Source organism: Haliotis rubra, unplaced genomic scaffold (assembly GCF_003918875.1).
Source record: "Haliotis rubra isolate DU_JTF1 unplaced genomic scaffold, ASM391887v1 Scf13, whole genome shotgun sequence".
NCBI classification, from domain to species: domain Eukaryota; kingdom Metazoa; phylum Mollusca; class Gastropoda; order Lepetellida; family Haliotidae; genus Haliotis; species Haliotis rubra.
Window position 1 is genome coordinate 1,282,978 of NW_025765225.1, and position 20,982 is coordinate 1,303,959.

The window sequence follows — 20,982 nt, forward strand, 5'->3', positions numbered from 1 at the left end:
GCCATGACGAAATACGATGTGAAAATGTGATGCATATGTGGGTGTCTATACTTTGCCGTTACTGGTAAAGCTACTTCTCCCATCTTGCATTCACACGTCTCAACCGATAATGCTACTTCTCGCCTCCCGTTCTCTCAGTTGATTGCATTCTCAGCCTCCCTTGGCCTTCAGTGTAATTATCATTTCAATGTTTGAATTATTGTGATATTAGAACAACATATTATATTTATATCAAGGACTCTAACATCAAAACCGGATTGTTGTTAAAACACCCCAACAACATTAATGTATAATATGTATATTTCACAATCTAAAGATGATGTTGATAGTAAAATAGTTGAATCTGTAATATCAAAAGGAAATTTTGCTTGGCTAATTTAATATATTGTAATTATTACATTGCATTCTGTTGTGAGTTTTTGTGGTATATAACCGTTCTCTATCTTCAGGATTGCTTAACTGTCTAGTTTAAGATTGTTATTTTGTATGGCAGAAGTCTTAAAAACGTTTAAAAAAGACCTTTTTAACATTGACATTGTTTTAACCAATTCAAAATGTTATGTAAACCCCTCTTGTGTTGTACCCGTGACGATCCGGGTTAGAATTGGTCTTTGGTATTTACTGTAACCCATGCTTGTCGTAAGATGGTTGACACATGTCATCGGTTCCCAATTGCGCAGATCGATGCTCATGCTGTTGATCACTGGATTGTCTGGTCCAGACTCGATTATTTACAGACCGCCGCCATATAACTGGAATATTGCTGAGCGCGGCGTAAAACTAACCTCACTCACCCTCTTGTGTTGCCACTTGTTGAGATATACTGAGGGAAACAAAAAAGGGAAGACTACTTTATGGCAGTGTTCCTTTATTTATTCTCGGATTTCCTCCAGTAGCGCTATACACAGCTGGTGATGAAAACTGGAAAATATTATAGAAACGCTTGAATTTTCCCGTGTTCCTTTGTTTGTTTCTCTCGGAAATAAAAATGTTGTATAAGATAAATATCAACTTCGCGTGTGAAATACCATTAGGATACTCACGAATAGCTAGCATCATTGTTAAGCGTTACTGATTCATAATACTAATGATACAAGATTAGTCGAAATCGTACAACAAAGTCGGTTTTTGTCAGGTATTTCTAATGAATTATAAATTGTATGTCTTTATTTCCTTGCTATGTAAGGCACATCAGTTTTTAAGCTGATTCCTTTAGCGTTAAACATACGTGCAAATGACGGGATTGGGGATTTAGTGCAAGATATCAACATACGTGTATATATAGTCAACGAGAACACTTCTGAAGTTAAACGCCCATTACTCTGTGAATTGTCACTCTATTTTACGGGAAATCGAGTGTATAGCAAACAATACTTTAACGCATAATGGCCTTGTTTATACAGTTTTATCGACCGTAACTAGTCCCGAGGCTTAATCCTCAGATAATCCGTGACCATCGGTAAATTCAGGGTAACTCGCGCACCTCGGCACATTTGAAGCCTTCATTGGGTGATTAATATCAGAGGAATCCTGAATAGGCTGCTATCACAACACCGGCTAGACAGACAGTTACAATTTTACACCAAGCCAGTCAGGGTGTACAGTAAAGTGCTACCTTTGTACACTATCCTTTTCCCATTTAGCTTACGCTGAGTATGTTTTTCTTTCAGTGAATAGATTTATCTCCGAAGCCTTTAATACCTCTTCCACGTGAGCTTCTAAAGCGAGTGGATATGTAAACACGTTGATTTCACTATAAATACGGACCTCTTTTCATTCTGGGTAACACTGAGAACCAGACACTGAAGGTAGAACATCCTAAGGATATCGCACAACGTTGTCTACTATATGGACATGAGACAATCCCGTAACATACGTAGTCGACGAAGACTTGTTGTAAGTTATGCACAATTTTCTCATATTAACTGTTGATCACTATTCATAATATACATGCATGATTAACATGCTCTCGTATATACTCGAAACCTTGGCATTCTCGATGGATATATATGTTATGGATGGAATGATATCAACTGAGTCTAGGATTTTGATGACAGTTCCTCCCTCATTGTCTTTCTATTGACTTTAAACATGAATATAAACATGAAGCCACAGATACTATTGAACTTTGAGTTTACTATAAATACACACTAAATTTGGATGAAATGTATGTAACTGATAATTCTAAAAAACTTTCAGTATACCACGGCTTCGTCACCAGTCACGGGGATATCAAGACTCACTCTCCATAGTCCATGTCACGTCACGTCATCTCATGACAGTCCACGTCCACTCAGTGACAACCCAACCTTCTCTGACAATGACGTACTACATGACAGTGGCTTTGAATCATGTGACAGCAGCGAAGAGGTAAGCGTTCAGTAGAATACATGTATACAGTGTTTCAAAAAGAAAGGAATATGGATAGTGTCTTGTTTTGGTGGTTCAAACTCAAAATTAATTACTGTAGATTTACATAATGTATACGAGCATTTGTTAATAATACTTATTTTTTTTCAGTTGACACCTGACAGCAGACCCGGTGGCTGCATTCATTCAGACACAAGTCTGTCCAGTGTCAAAAGAAGTCTATTTACAAAGAAACGATCACACGACGATGTCAAGGGATATCCAAGCACTAAGAAATCAAGGCTCGGAAACAGTGATGCTCAAGTGACATGTGACGTTAATCTTTATATTCCGGGCGCCTTAATGGACATCGACTGATGTCATGGCGATGTACGTCTTCATGCCTTCAAACATCTTTGTTGACCCATATCTGTATCCCTCTCCGACCACCCCAAGGAAATGATATCACAAGAGTCACCGTGTAATGGACCCAAAAAAGTCCAACGATAATAGTCGAGAGAAAGACACTTGTCATATTTCGTCATGTTGGCAAAGGATATATATTTATTGAAATGTGTTCAGTGCTGATTTGTGATACAGTGCCACTGTAATTCAATTCAACAGGCATCTTGAAGGATTTGTTTTCCAGTGAAGTGTGGCGTTGATGATGATGCACAGTGGAAACCCGTTCATACCAATTAACGAATAACGTCATTTCTCTTTCCCATCGGTAATCCCCTAGAAGGCGGGGTTTGTGGAGCAATAGCGTCCTGACTAACGAAGTTTGGCGCCAGGAAACAAACACGTACTTATTGTTATGCAAACTAACTGTGCTGCAGGCGCTACTGGTAAAACATATGCTCAGACTCACTTTTTTGGGCAAATTTGTAAAACTGTACCCTTAATGAGCCTTTTACGCTCAAAGAGTCTGTCTTTCTGGCGTTATCTCTTTGATATTCACCCCCAAAGCGAACGGATAAAACATTTTCAAGTTCGTACCAGAGGGCTAGTGTATCACCTCTCCTATAAAGACCCAAGTTGACTTTTTGTGCAGAGTGATCATAATAATATCATATCATATCATATATAATTAACGGCCGTGTTACATTTTTCAAGTCTTCGTCACTTTGTGGTAGAGGACAGTACAATGGATTTGTGTGTGTTGGTTGTCAAACTTGTTTTGACCCGCTGTGTTAAGGTCAATAAGCCGTTCTGAGCTTGTGAAGTTGTTATTTTACTTGTGGTATTCTTGTATGTTTTAGTAATTAAATGAATATCACCATTGTTATTCATGTATGTACTCATGTGTATGATAATCTATATTTATCGAAATAGCTAGCGTCTCAGAACGGGGCAATCACAACGGCCATGTAATGGGCGTGCATTGGTGTAATAAATGTTTCATAAACGTACAATACTTTTATGTAGTTTTCCACTATTCATTCATTTTCCTACAATTTTCAAACGACCATCGGTTTTCTTTCAAAATCTACAAAACTGAATTGAACTGAACTTGACTTGAAATGATCCGAAGCCATATTTCTTCAACATGAGAGACAGATACATGGGGTACATTTTGGTACATTATGGCATTGAGAAACATTTTCACCTGCAGCTTTTATAAGAAAAACAACAACACCAAAATCCTCCCTGTGAGGTTTGTTTAATCAAAGTACTCATTTAATTTTTTTTTGTCTCGGATACGAAAATAAATTTAGCCTCGGGGTATTTCTGCATTTCATAAATTCTGTTTTCCGATCCGGCACCTGCCATCGTTTTTCAAAACAAAAAAACTGCGTAAGCGTTACATAAGAGGTAAAACTTCGAGTACTTGCCGAACCCAATGTGTACGGTACCCAACTGACAACGTCTACACATGCTTTGGATCAGTTTCCATGATCAGTGGTGTGTGTATCGATGAATGATGTTTTTCGCCACTCCCAATAATAACGTTTGCGTGGACCACGCAAATATGTTGTTGATCTTACGAGCAATGTTTCTGACGCATCTGCCACCTTGTAAACGGATATTCTGGTCATGGCATGTCGGCATGAATGCGTTCCACTATTGGGGTCGATGGGGTAGCCTAGTGGTTACAGCGTTCGCTCGTCACGCCGAAGATCCGGGTTTGATTCCTCATATGGATACAATATATGAAACCCATTTCTGGTGTCCCCCGTCGTGATATTGTTGGAATATTGCTATCAGCGGCGTAAAACCATACGCACTCACTGTCAATAAGACAGCTCATGTTAGGTCACGTGTCCACGTACTTCGAGAATTTACTTGAAATCACGCCATACCAAAACAATTCAAAGCTGGCACTTAATTATGGTACGAAGACAAGGGCTGGTTGTGGCGGAGTCAGTGTACTGTGTACAGAGTTTAGTGTCCATGTTAAACCGTGATATGCTCTTAGCGGACTAGCACTAAAAGTCTTAACAGTTGATTCATACATCTCGACTCTGATCAGCGAGGTGGGGAAATCAAGCTTGTTCTGCTTCCATGGTAAACTTTTAGTGCCTTCAAAGAGACAATAAGGGTCCTTGGGGCGGTTGGGACCAGAAAACCGCGTTTAATAGCAGTTTCAGGCAGTCTGTAGTCTCTGATCTAGATCTGTGTGAGCGAAACTTTCCTAACTAACGACTCCAAGACACACACGGCACGGGAACAACAGAAAACGGATCATGTTCTTTATCTCCTTTCGAGCTATCTCCACTCCCCAACCCCCATGGAGCTCCTCAAGGCCTAATGATGCAGGACCCTAATCTCTTTGAGAAGCTATTGGAGAACATGTACATGTTCTAGAACGAAGGTATGTTGCGGGGACTTTCATTCCAGGACGTGCGTGGGTGAGTGAGTGAGTGATTATTTATCGTCACACTGGCAATATTTCAGCCACATTGTGACGATAACAATTTAGGTGTCAAAGATAACCGGAATAGGAAGTGGCAGTGACTTCATTGATGGTGTTGACATCAAAGCGGAATGAACGGTTATCGAACGTGTTTGAGTTCTTAGTGAATGCTAGTTTGTGCATTATGAATGGACGTATCATATGGGAAAACGGATCCTCTGTGGAGGACTATGTTATCACATGGACTATGAAATCTCTGCTGAACATGAAGTCAATGACATGGCAGTGCCAACTAAAACGCGGGACAAAATGAATGACAGTACTAAAATGGTATGTACAAAGAAATGTTACGGTTTCATTCTTATAAAGCGAGGAAAGTGTCGCACAACCAAATCAGGACAATCTGAAGGTCTCGTTTTGTCCATAAGCCTCCAATCCCTGAATGAACTGCCATAGGCAGCAATTAAGCATTGCCACGACCATGAATCTCGTTTCCTTGGACATTCCTTCAGACATCGCTGACCACGCACACAGTCACTTGGTAAATAGATGTGGGTTACGCCATTATGAACTATATTCCTGTAACACCACGACAGAGTACACCAGAAATGGTAACACATTGTACTCTCGAGGGGAGTCGAACTTTCTGCCTCATTACTTCAATCCAGTGTATACCAAATGTCTACACCCATGACCATTTGGAATAAGGTGACTGGAATATCTGCCATGTTGAAAACAAACATCTGTTGCTCCATGGGATCGCGTATTGGTAATCAGTGATGTGCTTACTTATTACTTGATATGTGTTTACATAGTTTGAATATCTGTGAGCTTAGTAACGATGAAGCGATGATGCACCTGCAGGGCCCGAACAAGGTGAAACTCCAAGCAGCATGTGACCACTATTCTCCCTACAATCACAATATACCAAAAAGAGTCTATACCAGGATAGGTGAGGTGAGGTGAAATTGGGTTTAACGTCGTGCTTGAGAACATTTCACTCATATGACGACGTGCATGCGTGTGTATGTGTATGTGCGGCTGCTTGTACTAGCCCAGACTTAAGCTGGTTTTATAGTGCCAGCCCACTGAGATACCATGCCGCAGTGAAGCATGAATACCCCACTCAGACACATTATACTGACCAGTCCTTGTTGTACCCATTAATGCCGAGCGCCAGGCAGGGACCACAAGTACCATATTTTAACATCTTTTGGTATGACGCGGTCGGGTATCGGACCGGCGACCGTCCGCTCTCCGGGCGGACGCTCTAACCACTACACCACGGAGGCGGCCCCAGGATAGGCCCTTATACAAATACCGCAATCCTAACATGTCTGTCGGGCGTGTGGGACTAACACAGGAGTCATACACGGTCCCAAATCTCATTGATGTTTTTCCATCAGAATAAGGATAATAGAGAGCGAGTGGGTTTTCAGCGCTAGATCACCCCAGCCCACAGTAAACAAAATAAACAGATTTTAACTTTTTTTTATATTAACTTTGATCTGAGAAATACAGCATCCGCCGTGTTAAACATTTACAAATGTAATACTCAGCATGAATACAGTGATATTGCGTTGCTTTGTTATACCAATCTTCCGAATATGGATTCGAACTATGAGTTACGTTACACATGGAAATTGCATTGTCAAGGCATATGGACTAAAAACACATATAGTAAGACTACATACATATGGCTGTAAAGGCCTCCAACTGACAATTAGTGATGAGACATGAAGAAGCACTGACAACTGATATAAAAGTTGTCATCCATAAAAAGTTTCATATCTTCATAATTAGGAAGATTAGTTTGAAATTCTAGAATGATTAAATCAAATGTCTCAAATGGAAAACTTATGGATTTAATGTGTATTTAAATGCTCCAGGTTCCGGGAGTTTCTAACAGTTTCAAGTTCTGAACCATATAAGGATAAAACGTTGTTATATAATCATAATGTCTGATAATATTTTATGCCTTTCCCCCATTTTCTAACGTCTTTACGATATTCCAACGTCACCAAACGACGTTACAATGTAATAAGTAATTTTCATTGACATTTTCTCAAAGAATGTCTCAACCGATTTGAAAATATACACTCGAAATATGCTTTGAAGAATCGATTTTCGGAGTGAACATAAAATCATTTCAGTAGATACCTTAGGCCTTAAATACACCACCAATACATGTATGTACGTAGCTACAGAAAGAATATGCAAATAGTACAGGAGGTAAATACAGACTCATTAAGGATTTGACGAACGTGGGTTAGGAATGGTATAAAAGTTTACTTTGTCATTCTGTTAAAGCCGATGATAAAAAAAAGATGTTGTCTATAGAAAATGTAATGACAGATACTGTAGCGTCGTGATATAGCTTAAGATGCTATTAAAACAAATTATCATCTTGAAATATTGAATATTGGCATGCTACATGTATGGAATGAAGAAAACCTCAATATTCATATACATCATCGGGGGAAATATCAATAGTAAACCAAGTAATTGAACATAGCAGTCGACTATGTAAACCTGTAAATCACAATTTAAACGTAAAAATCAACATGTAAACGGCCATGCGATATTGATTAAAACATTCAAGGCACATCCTCGATTGAAAAACTTATTGACGGAAGCATATAATAATTCAGCGCAGTCATTTCTGTGGCTAATTAACGGCGAGGACCGGCATAATTCGTTCAAAAAAGCAAAGGCTGAGGGCTGAACCTCGATACATTAAAAAGTAACTGAAGCATTGCATTGGAATGACATAAAACATATATTCAATAATTGTTACATAAGGTTACGTATTAAAACGCCTATATAAAAAGTATAGTGTATATAAATTGCATTGCTAGGGCATTATAAATATCGCATGTCATGACATGGTATGAAATAATCCAAAATCTATAAAAGACAAATGTAGATGCGATATTAGAAACTGGAAATGAAATAAACAGAAACTGATAAAAACAGTAAGAGATATAACGGTTCTCTCATCTTAAAGATAAAACTTTGCATTGATCTGCATTGCATATGTTCCCTGCCTGGAACTACATTTTAACCACATGTATATCAACACATTCATAACAGTCACGTAGCATTTATACACAAAATGAATCAGTAAAGCATGTCACAGAGTAAACTCTACGAATTAAGCAATCGTTTGATTCGACTGTTTTGAGTGAGTGTGATTTAATAAAATTCATGATGACAAATACAGGTAACAGAAAATAAGTTGATAGAAAACATATATGTACATGTCAGTATCAGTTAGACAACTCAGGTTAAATTAGGTACGGTTTGGTAAACAAATGCAGAAAAATACTTACATGCTATGTCCAGTACAAAGTTCTCAAATCAACAAAACAATTGGGACGTGTAATATTCAACTGGTTTTCACAACATTGCTGTAACCTCCCTTGGATACAACACCATACGTTCATACTAAATTTGTGCTTTCTCTGAAACATTTCCTTTATTTCTTGCCATTGATGTGGGATGTCAAACCCCTTTGGTACTCTGGACGTCGGGCATTATTAATTTGCGTTTAACAGAACAGTACGATATATGCCATGAACAGTTTTGTACGCGGATGCCAATGTTTTAATGCCAAAATATATTTTTCGTCGTGTTCACTTGCAAATGATGACGAATCATTACAGTATCATGATCATGCATCATTATGAAAATGCCAAGCTAACTTGCTTGTGCTAGATGTTTGCATCGATATTATTGACAGGACTTAAATTGGACCCAGTCAAGACCCATTCTCAGTTGTCAGTGCAGGTCTAGACGTTGTGATAAGTGACATATGTCAAAATAAGACATTCTATTTGTATTATAAGATACACCACTGCCTTCTCGATTGGTGGACAATATACTTTGCGTTTCTCACTCACAAATCCGGGTTTGAATTTATTTAATCAAACTTGCTAGGACTGCCAACTGGCATGAACCTACTAGTTGCCGTTACGGTTTTTTTGGCATTGAACGCCAAAGATACTTCCTCCAAACTTTACATATCCTTCATCCGTTTCCTAGAATTGCTTTGGTGGGTAATCCCAATTCTAATGTAAGTTAGGGGTACCTCTAACTTTGTAGGTAATGCACGCCAGGAGGAAGAACCCACCAAGGAAGCCCGTGATGGCGCCGAAGTTTCTTTTGATATTCCCCAAAGCTTCTGGGTAGAAGAGTTCCAAGTACCGATCTCCGTTGGGAAACACACAAGGCACGACTGGAATGATATATTACATACAACCAATGTTTGATATTAATATATTGTCTGATATGTTATAAACGACTTTACCTGCAATCCCTCGGACAAATACGAAGCAAATGTTCAAAACAACTTCTTCAGTGTCCCTCTCTGTTGACATTATAAGACTAGTATGTAGATATTGTAATAATGACTTAATTGAATATGAATATCATTTTAGTTGAATGTCCAATTTATAATGATATTAGAACAAATACGTAATGGAATATTTCCAGCACAAACCAGATGGTAACACATGTTTTAATGACACGTGACTGTAACAATGCTATTACAAATTTATATATCTACATATTCCACGCAATGGAATTTAAGAAATGAAACCATGTAATGTGACACGCCAGATCATGTATACTAAGCAGCAAAAGAAACGTCAGTTTGGAATTGTCCTTCGCAGAAACTGTAAACTCATTTAATGTTTTGATTGTATATTTTCGACAACATCTCCAACTTTACCAGAGCAAAGACATTCCTTTCCAAACACAGAATGGAACCCAGGAAATGGTCTCCAAAACGCAACCTGATCTCGGAGATGGTACGGTGTTCTCCATGTTTTTCATGCAACTCATGCTGCACGTGCTGTTCACAAGGACCAGCCCTATAAAATGCACCCCCAAACCTGGTTGAAACATTCACATTACAACGTCAGCAGGATGCCGCGACTCACGACAGCTCAGAGGAACCAGGCGCTAGGAAGACTTGAAGCTGGCCACACTGCACAAGCCTTCGTCAATCACTTCCAGGTCAACGTTCGGACCATCTACAGGCTGCAGCAACGTTTCCGGGTCACAACACCAAAAATGATCGCCCCCGTACTGGCAGACGAAGGGTGACCACAAGACGACAAGACCGCTATGTTGTGCGATAGCATGTACAGAGGTATCCTCCCAAAACTTTCACATCCCAAAACTTCCACAGCTTATAACAACAACATTTCTGGTTGACTGCAAGCACACACTTCAGCATACTGCATTACCTCAGTCTGTAATGATTTAACCCAAAAATCGGTAATGAATACAAACTGTCACTTAGTAATTAATTATATATTTTATTAAGTCAGGGTTATTAACAAAAATATATACTTTTCTATCTACATGAAAAAAGAAGACGTTTATTCGTATTCAAGGCCTCATGGCCAAAAGTACAAAGGTGTATATACATATTTTCAGTGCGCATGGGCATCGAAGTGATTATTTATATGTAACAGAAATTGAATTGGTAGATTTCGTTTCAAAAAGGTTGCAAGATTTTTTTAAGCATTCTTGATTTTGCGAAGACATAAACAAATAAAACTTTTCATGTGTGTGATAGGTATAAAAATAACTTGGTAACAACAGTTTCCTGCTTTCATCATAGTATGGACAGACCAATAGAAAGTAAAATTCATCTTGAATGACATTATAATTACATTTTGTACCCTTCAGTAATTCAGTATTTACATTTTTATCATATCGATATTGCTGTACATTAAGTTTATGGCTCATGCATCTTAACATTTGTGGCACTTACGTGAAGAAAAAGGTTCAGGATGAGATAAAATTGCAATTGTCTTGTCATAAATTGTCCAGAAATATTTCAAGTTTTCACAGGTCTTTGTCGATTTCGTCTACGTGGTGACAAGCAACCGATGCGACCACGCCAGCTCATAAGTGAGTCTCCCATTTCTCACGTGCAATCGGTGATAGGCAACTGAGTGACAGCTATTGACAGCTATCAATGTCTCACCACTTGAAATGTGCTTCGTTTCAAAAGTCAAAATACACTCGATCTGTGATATTTCGGTTCAATACTACTTACTAGAGCATTTCTGGTGACACTTGTTCCTCAGTACATTGTTAAAAAGCAGTTTTGAAACCAAAAAGGCTCACTTTTGTCTCTTTTGACGCATGCGCACCACCCTTGTTACATATAACAGCCTATGTAGAACATCTATATGAAACATATGTCCTATAGTGTCCAAGATTTCACCCGCACATTTGACAGTCATAACCCTGTCACTCTATGCTGTTGTTGGAGCATTTTATACTGTCACAGTGTCACTGCCGTAACATGCAGTCTTTACCTGTTTTATACATAACAGGGACATCCATAATAAATGTAAATCTTTTGCCTATTACATATTCTTTAAACATTCTGAAATATCTGATTGACAAATTTCTTTTAATTATCTTTTAAAGTAAACATATAAAACTCGCTATTGTTACAAATGTCACTACCGTTACTGTGTCACTACCATAACAATTAATGCCAATGTCCATACCATAACATTATAAATTTCCTTATTTAATTAAAATTGATTTATGTGTTTATGCCTGGATTTGGTAGTGCAAAATATGTTTGGTAGTAGTGCCTCAAGTAAGCATAACAAATTCATACTCTCATTTGGAATTTTTCGGTACATATTACTTTATATTTGCAAATCAGAATTGAAAGGAATTGTTTGGCTTGTTGGCCCCTTTTAAGCAATAAATATAAAATTTGAAAACTCATTATATTGTAAAACTACATATTTTGACATACATGTACATCAAATGTACATTAAGCTTGCATAATTTATGTTTTGCATGTTCAGAATTCTATGAACGTAATCAACAACATTTCAAGGTAAAACAAGAAAACACAATTTACAATTTTGACCTACATGAAATATGCACAAATTTATATTATATATCTTTCAGATTTATTAACTTACTGCTGTCTTCTCTAAAAAAATCTCCTCTCTGCTAAGTCAGGTGTGATGTATCATTACCTGTTGTTTCAGTTCAGTGCACTTCCTGGGCTATCCTATTACCTAAAAAGGGTTGACGAGGAGTAGTTGTTTGAACAATGTGTGGTAGTATTGGGATGTGGAAGTTTTGGGATATAACCTGTACAGAATCCCTTCACGCCAGACAGTGGGAACACACGGAAGACCAATCAGTACTGCTACAATACGCCGACGTCTTAACATCGGGAACATCCATTGCCGTAGACCTTACCTCACCCCTCGTCATCGGCGTGAACGTCTACAGTTTGCCCTACAACACCTAAACTGGCGAAACAGGCAATGGAGAACTGTTCTGTTCACAGATGAGAGTCGGTACTGCGTATGAACTGCAGATGGCAGAACAAGAATATGGCGACGACGTGGCCAGCGTTACTCAGACCGATGTGTTATGGATAGAGAGTCATGGGGAAGTGCAAGCATCATGGTATGGGATGGAATAGGCCTGAACCAGAAAGTGGGCCCTGTGGTGTTCCAGAACCTTGGTCCAGAGAGAGGAGGCGGCATCACAGCGGTGCGCTACGTTCACGTAATGTCTTTGAATTGTGCTGAGTTATTCATCGATGTGTCAAGATATTGTACACAAAAAATGTTTTTGATCCGCTCATTATGTCCGTGTCTGTAATGATCTGATTACAGTGCCTATCTAATTTTGAATTCGTACTGACGGTTTTTTTGCTGCTGAGCATATTACAGGCCAATGGCCTCATCTGTATTACGAATGAATACCATCTGTGTTATGAATGAATAATGTTGTTGAATGTCCCTATTTAAACATCTATAGACTGAGAACTCCAGCGGATTAAAAAAACAAAATAGATAAACTATTATCAAAGCGCAATATTATATTAGAGTATGACAAGAGAATAAAACTAGAAACTTCAAAATCGTAAGTCGAGAATGGCTAACACCATACGTAACTTTTACCCATATCAAGCGGGAAATAATGAATTTGTAAAAATCTGTTAAATAAAAGTACTCCAACTATAATCCGTCTACAGATGTGAAATTCTGGTCTCTAAGCCATTTACTCTTTGGATTATAAAGAAACTGAACCTAAGATCATGTATACCATATGGATTGATTGAATAAATTAAATTTCTCTGTACATCAAAACTACTATCCTTTACTTACGTGACAAATTGCACACTGACCTATGGAACTAGATATTTGAAATGTTGTGGAAATCTTTCATGTGAATTGAAGTATTTGCTTTGCTTATTGTTGCTATGTTTGTGCAGAAGTGATTTTTAAAAATACAGCGGGAAGATAACAGAGACTGGTCCAGGAAGCTTTATTGTATTTCTTGCAGCCTAAACCCCCATGTGAGATCTTACATTTGCTGCTGTCATCACACGTCAGGTTGAGGTTGTGAAACTCGTTGGCCACATATATTTCACTGGCATACTTCTGTATGGTTCCCCAACTCAGCCATTTCAGGGGCTCGGGAAGATTGTCCAGGGTCCTGAGGTGAGAGCGAATGATCTTTTATTACTTACCCGTTGAATATATCACTGTTTAATAATTTTACAATGTTATTACACATTGTGTAATAACATCACGTGATGCCGTACGTATGACGTCAAAGTGGTTTACAGTTATGACGTCACAATGCTAATACCTCTATCACAATAATATTAGACCTTGCTTGACTTGCGGAAAGTTGAGAGTCATCACACTCGTTGAATTCTTTGGAAAGAAGTACTTTGCTCGATATTATTTTACTAATGTTGCGTGAGTAATAAATAAAATACTAAACTATGTCCTGTATAATACCATCTTTATGAAACTCGTGAATGGTATCGGTAACTAACTCGCTTTCGCTCGTTAGATACCAAACCATTCACTTTCATAAATATGGTATTACACGGGACATCGTTTAATATTCTTAATATCTCAAACCAAGCGGTTGTGGTGTGTACATGGCCATCGGCACATTAAAGATATATGACGTGAGCGTCCGTCTCTTGGTTAACATTATGGAGTTAACTGAGACCACCAGTGCTAACGTCTTGCTGGACTTAAACCACTATATATTGAAACCATGATTGCTTGAATTACGGAATCTGATTCGAACCTTCTATAATTAGATCTTAAGAGTCACTGGCTGGAAATCCACACAGTAATGAGCCAAATACAAATGACCCATCCACATCCCAAAGTGTTATTAGAAGATATATAAGATGTTTATTATTACAATCTTTTATCTAATCCTTCTATTCATAACTATCTCATATTACAGAAATGTTTAAACTGGAGAAAGGTTACATTAACACAAATAGACAATAACAAGACAGTTGATGAACATTGACACGTTTAGCCTACCTGAGGAATCCAGAGGCAAGCACGGTTGATGCCGAGCAGATGAGGGCGGTGGTGTTGTTGGCGAGCTGGGGATCAAAGTACAATCCCATCATAGACACTGTGAGTAGCTCCCCACCGTAGTGAAGGATGAAGACGACAGCCAGGAACTCCCCAAACAACACCGGGTCAGAGTTCATGCCAGATATCCTGACGGTGAGATACAATACAGTAAGGGTTATAATGACACGTCTTAGAGATATAACATTTGCAGCATGTGGAAGGAAATAGAGCGACGTGATGCAGATTTTAAGACGCTGAACAGGTATGAGCTCACCGCCACCAACTAATATTTATCACTAAGACTGATCAGAACACACCGCAAACATGTATCTGACCAGCATCACATGTAACTGTCCAGTATATACCACATGTAACTGTCCAGTATATACCACATGTAACTGACCAGTATATATCACATGTAACTGACCAGTATCTATCACATGTAACTGACCAGTAAATATCACATGTAACTGACCAGTATATACCACATGTAACTGACCAGTATATATCACATGTAACTAACCTCTATATATGACATGTAACTGGCCAGTATATATGCCATGTAACTAACAAGTATATATGACATGTAACTAACAAGTATATATGACATGTAACTGACCAGTATATACCACATGTAACTGACCAGTATATATGACATGTACTGACCAGTATATATGACATGTAGCTAACCAGTATATACCACATGTAACTGACCAGTATATACCACATGTAACTGACCAGTATATGAGCGTGGCAAACACAGCACTTGAGACCATACAGAAAGGAAGCACGTGCAGGGCATATGCTGTCAGGAAGGTGAAGGACGAATAGAGACCGTCTCTACTTTCTCTGTAGTATACTTCTCGGATAGAGGGAACTGAAACATCATTGCATATAACAAATGATCATCTAAATTTTAATATGCATTTTGACTTGATTTGAAAAATTATACGCAACCTTGTAAACACCATATCAAATCACGTTCCTTATACACTGAGCATTAATAATTCGAGATGTGTCATAGACAATCCAAACTTACAACCATGTCACTGCAATTTATAGAAAGCATATCTACAAAATGTTTTCATACAACAGATCCAATGCGGTAGCACAGCCTTGTGGGTCCAGACAATCCAATGATCAACATCATGAGCATCGATCTACGCAATGTAAAACCAACACTTATGGTAATATGGGCGGTAGCACAGTCTTGTGTGATAAGCAGGTTAGATTCCCGATATGAATAAACTGTGTGAAGCCCACTCAACCAACTAAAAGACTCACTCATTTATCAGATGCTTGATGGGCATTCAGAAGTTGGATGGTAACACCACAACGTATGGTATGGATTTACAACTTCTTTATGAAGAAGTATATGAACCCATACCATACGTTGTTGTGTCACTTATCTATGCGTAAAGAATTCATGACCATCTTACACAGTCCGATGACATTGACAATGGCGACCCAGGGCGGTACACTGACACACTGGTACAGCAGCCCCGTCCTGTCCTGCACACTCTTCTGGTTGTACTGCAAGCGCCCCAGGAAGATCACCACGAACAACACAAAATTGGGCAGCATTGTCAGACGCCACATAAAGGAGCTCCGGTCCCGGCTTAGATTTGTATGCATCCGACTAAAAGGAAACCCTAGTTAACAAGCTGCAGAAGCTGTTTGTAACATGGATAAAGATAGACACTGCATATGTCCTGATGGGTGACTGGAATTCATGAGATGTAACTTAATTTGTACATGATAATATTATAAATGTCATTACTTTCCTCATTGGCGGGTATAGGATATACTGTAGTACTGTTCAAAGCAGCCTAAACTCAAAAGCCCTTACACATTGACACTGAGGCGTAAATGAACGCCTTTTATCTGACACATCTCTCTTCTTTCCTACATGGTAGTATAAAGACGTTAATAGACGAACCCGTCGCTCATTGTTTTAAGTGGAAATAGATAAACTTATCAAGGGACGCAACCCTGCACAGTAAATTACACAACGTATGCAACATTATCAAAAAAATATACTTCTAGCTTACAAATGAACATTTCCCCAATCCATACACATATAATACCGACAAAACATAAAGGGAACTGATGAAATCAAATTAAATGTGTACTGACGATAAATCCATATTTGGTGTGTCCGCCATCTTGGGTGATAAGTGTATGACACCTATGATGACACGCACGCACGCACACGAGAAAACTGTATGAATATTATCGGGACCTACTTGAGCAAAACCCACAGTACTCTGAGAGTGCCTGCACCCGTGTGACCTGTCCAGTAGCCAGGCTTGACCATTGCTGAGCGGGCGACGGAATCGGCAATGTTGTGTCTCATTTCGTTGAATGCCTCCGACTCAGTATGGGTGTTCACAATGTGGCGAACTCGTTTGAGCGTGAACTCCTCGCTAGCCGGTGTTCGCCTGTCAACGCTTGACACGTCAACTGTAAATGATTGTTCAATCCTGATATTAGGTAAGCGTAAGATACTTATGAATAGCATAGCTGGATCCCGATCCACATGGAGTTCTTAGCTTTACGACCTATACTCTTTACTTACGAATGATGTAGTGCCACAAACGCTTTCTAGATTGGGTCCAAGAAGTGCACAAGAATAAGGCGAATAGTTCGTAAATAATATGTATTAGGAAAACAGGACTTTATAGTAAATAGCATTGCTAAATCACACTGTCTAAGAAAAATTGTCGTATGTAAACCTTAAGCCATGTCCCAACAAAAACGCAACTGGCTCACTAAAGCACCTACATTCACTGTTTATTTCATCAAAAGTTATGCTTTCTCCTTTATTCAGAGAAACGAATTGTGTTAATTCTTCTTTGATGAAAAAGTAATGTATTTTCATTTCTGTTATTTCAGTAATTACAATGGAATTCTGCCAAATTATACTTCACTAAATTGAAAGAAATAATTAAGACTAAGTTAAGGTCAAGGCTCTAAGGTCCAGTCCCAACACTACGCCTTCGAAGTGAAGGTATTTCAGTACAGCTTTTATTGCTCCCAGGTTTATTCATTTTTTTCACAACGTATCACTCAAGTCTACAGCAGAGGACTTACTGTATTCATCAAGAGGATTGGCGTATTTTGGACATGGGTAACCAAGATTTGTGAAGTACGGTACAAGATTGTCAACTTTCCCAAAGTAGGCCAGTTCACCGAGAGACAAGATGGCGACTTGATCGAGCAGCTTAAAAATGTCAGAACGAGGCTGATGGATGGTAAGGACAACAATCTTCCCTCTGTGTGCTATGTCCGCCAAGTTGGACACAAGGTAACGTGCCGTGTAGCTGTCTAGCCCAGTGGTGGGCTCGTCCAAGAGGAGAATCTCTGAATACACAATGCCATTTAGAAAGTGGTCAAATGTAACACATGTTATATTTGGGATTACACTTTCTCAGAAATATATAGACTCTAGCACTTTTGCTGAGAAAAGTGTAATCCCAAATATAACGTGTTACGATGTTACGAGAATCACTGAGGTAAATAGTAAACAGTGTAATATTGTCATTATATTCGAAGTGCTACATCAAATGTTTACTTAATTTATCAAATCATTTTGAGCAAACTTGTATCAACATGCCTGACATAGGTTACTATCTACTCTATTCTATTCTGAAGCTAGTTAGGTTATAGTTACCAGGGTCCTGAAGCAGCTGCAGTGCGATAGTGACACGTCTTTTCTCGCCGCCAGAAATACCCCTGATGATAGCGCCACCTATGCGGCTGTCGGCAACATTACGAAGTCCCATGTCCATGAGGACTTTCTGCACCTGGAATGATTTACCCAACGGGTGACAATGTCAGCTTAGATTCACACAATCGCGTAACGATGCCACAACATTCCTGATTTGTCCAAGGCACTTGGACTCAATATGCTTATTCTATTAAGAAATGGTACTTTACGAACGGGAACACGATGGCAGAATTTCTGTCAATTTTTCCAAATGAAATTGCCTTTGAACGGATGTTGACACTGTTAAAACTGAAGTAAACATCAGACATCTACCTTTTCCTCAACATCCGCCTTGCTGGTACCACCGGGGAGTTTCAGGTACGCCGTGTATCTGAGGGTCTCTCGGACAGTTAAGTTCGGAAGCAGTCGGTCTGCTTGCATGACATAACTGGCATACGTCTTCATCAGACTACCTGTACACTTCCGGTTCCGGAAACAGATCTCCCCACTCATTTCCCCCTCTCCACGACAGGATATTACATCAAGCAATGACGTTTTTCCAGACCCTACAGTCAGAATACAACCCATATGACTTGGAACAAAGGACGCGGTGTCTATATCCATTTACAGGTAAACAGTGTGCAAACAACATTTAAGCAAGAGTCGTATCGCCATAGCAGGAATTGTATTTTGTGAAACGCAGTTACCAAGACTAGAGCTGCTGGGACACTGATCACTATAAGGGAAAGTTGACCACAGGAAACTTGAAGTAATCTCTCTGGTCATATAACGTCCTGTGTTTGTTTTGTTACTCCAAATGATTATGCATAGATATAAAAATGAGATAAGGGGGTCTCATTGGTTTCTTTTCATCAAAAGGGAAAATAATTAACTAATGACAATAACTCCTAAACAATATACTGAAATAGACTAATTGAAATTTGTAACTGGGATAATTTAGCTTTTTGTATACGCACACAGCAGTAAACAGAATGGACCCTGAATCCAGTCCATCTACACACCAGAACTTCCAATGATAGCTGTTATCTTCCCACTCTCCAGTAGCATTGAAATGTTCTTGAGCACCTTCCGTTGCCGACGTTCTCTGAAGCACAAACCCTTCCACCATGGCCCCATCCATTCTTTCACTGTGTACGACACGTCTTTTACGGAGATGACGCCGGCGGAGGTCCTATCGTTTTCACAAGCCACTTCCGACGGCATGGGTGACATAGGACGAAAAACGCCATTCACTTCCGTCAACGTGGAGGTGTCCATTTCCCCTTCTTACTGTTTCAAAATCAATGGAATACTTGTGTGACTTACGAAAACATCAACCGTAACCATCACGAACTATGACACCATGCATTTCTAGTGGTGTTGACTGGTTACGGGACTTAAATATACCCTAGCGAAGAGAACATGCCGTCGGTGGTTTCTCCATAGAACGAAAACCACAGTAGTAATGTTTGAAATTTAACAGTTGGGTGACACCTATCGGGTAAACGGATATGATGCTGGCAAATCTAGAAACATAATTCGGGCAAATGGGAATTTCAACCCACGATTTTAGGTTAAACAAATTCAAATCTACAATGACAGTTCTAGGATCAGTAGATACATAATGTACACCTAGGCATAATTCATATATTCTTACCCTTTGCCTGCACCAGGCTTTCACTTCATATATTAAGCAGCAAATGGGTATTGCTCTGGCTTGACTGCTATACAGTCATTCGCAGCAATGGCCACAATACCTTTGTGATGTTGTTCACTGTATCTGATAACAGTCCAGGTGTATCCAGTTTAGCCCGCAAGAGCATTTCACCGATTTAGATTAACCATATATCATGTACAGCGGTCGGAGTGGTGTAAACACACGTTATATTAGCGTGACATTAACTAATGCGATAACCGACTTCGTCAATTGCGTTTTTGCCACATCCTATGGAAAGTAGTGTGAGTAGAAATATTACTTTACAGAGCCGTGGGTAGGCCCGTTAGTTGAAATGTTACGTTGTGATGCATGATGCAATCGATCTCTCTCTCTTCCTACGTATTTAGTGTCATTGTGTATGATTGGATTATCATTACATTATGTCACAGTATGTCACCTATATAATCTACATGTAATTTCGGAGATATTTCCAAGAAGCTGTCTAATTTATGAGGATTACTTCAACTTGGGCTAAAAATACTTCACGTATGACATCCATGCATAAGTAACTGCGTGTGTGTATGTGTGTGCGCGCGCACGTGTGTCTGTGGTACAAAATAATTTCGCTTCTTTAATCCTAGCCCACTCAGGTACCGAGCTGCAATACGCATACCTGGATACCGCATCCAGACACAGTAAAGCAACTCTGAGCAAACCAGCCCCTATTTTATATCCCCTGAATGCCGACTGTCATGCTGGGTACTAACGCGTTGCTATAACGCGAATTAAAACAAATCTCGTTATTTAAAACACACGAGAGTTTACGTGGGTATGTGCACTAAAGCGTTCGTCTTATCAACAATACACCCATACCTTTAAGCCCTCTGCCTGTCTTCACAGCAAATCTGGAAAGTATCAACTGTGGCAGACAGCAAATTCAAAGTGTACATTGGTATAAATTACTTCTCTCCACGATAACATGACACCCCGTACTTTTCAGTATAAA

At 39.1% G+C, this 20,982-nt stretch overlaps 1 protein-coding gene across 3 annotated transcripts; it reads right to left on the reverse strand.

The window, feature by feature from the left end:
• Window positions 1-6,681: 6,681 nt before the first annotated feature.
• LOC124267098 (ATP-binding cassette sub-family G member 5-like) lies at window positions 6,682-20,962 on the reverse strand. 3 transcript variants are annotated; one of them, XM_046701941.1, is made up of 11 exons: window positions 20,850-20,962; window positions 19,342-19,609; window positions 18,653-18,885; window positions 18,284-18,416; window positions 17,704-17,973; window positions 16,857-17,073; window positions 16,050-16,249; window positions 15,349-15,487; window positions 14,572-14,757; window positions 13,584-13,711; window positions 6,682-9,443 (listed from the first exon to the last, which is right to left on the reverse strand). In XM_046701941.1, the coding sequence occupies exons 2-11, from the start codon at window positions 19,595-19,597 to the stop codon at window positions 9,277-9,279; spliced, it is 1,929 nt and encodes a 642-aa protein (XP_046557897.1). In that variant the 5' UTR covers window positions 19,598-19,609; window positions 20,850-20,962; the 3' UTR covers window positions 6,682-9,276. The 3 variants fall into 3 exon arrangements, with proteins under 3 accessions (XP_046557897.1, XP_046557896.1, XP_046557898.1); XM_046701940.1 differs by lacking the exon at window positions 20,850-20,962 and adding an exon at window positions 19,977-20,069; XM_046701942.1 differs by lacking the exons at window positions 19,342-19,609; window positions 20,850-20,962 and adding an exon at window positions 19,297-19,323.
• Between the last annotated feature and the right edge of the window lie 20 nt (window positions 20,963-20,982).

Excerpts from the sequence above, each read along its gene's own strand:
- LOC124267098 (XM_046701941.1), bottom strand. The coding sequence starts at position 19,597 with ATGGACACCTCCACGTTGACGGAAGTGAATGGCGTTTTTCGTCCTATG. Across the intron at positions 18,886-19,341 it reads AGCTATCATTGGAAGTTCTG|GGTCTGGAAAAACGTCATTG; the intron begins GTGTGTAGATGG and ends TTCTGACTGTAG. Across the intron at positions 14,758-15,348 it reads TTTGCCACGCTCATATACTG|GATATCTGGCATGAACTCTG; the intron begins GTCAGTTACATG and ends TCTCACCGTCAG.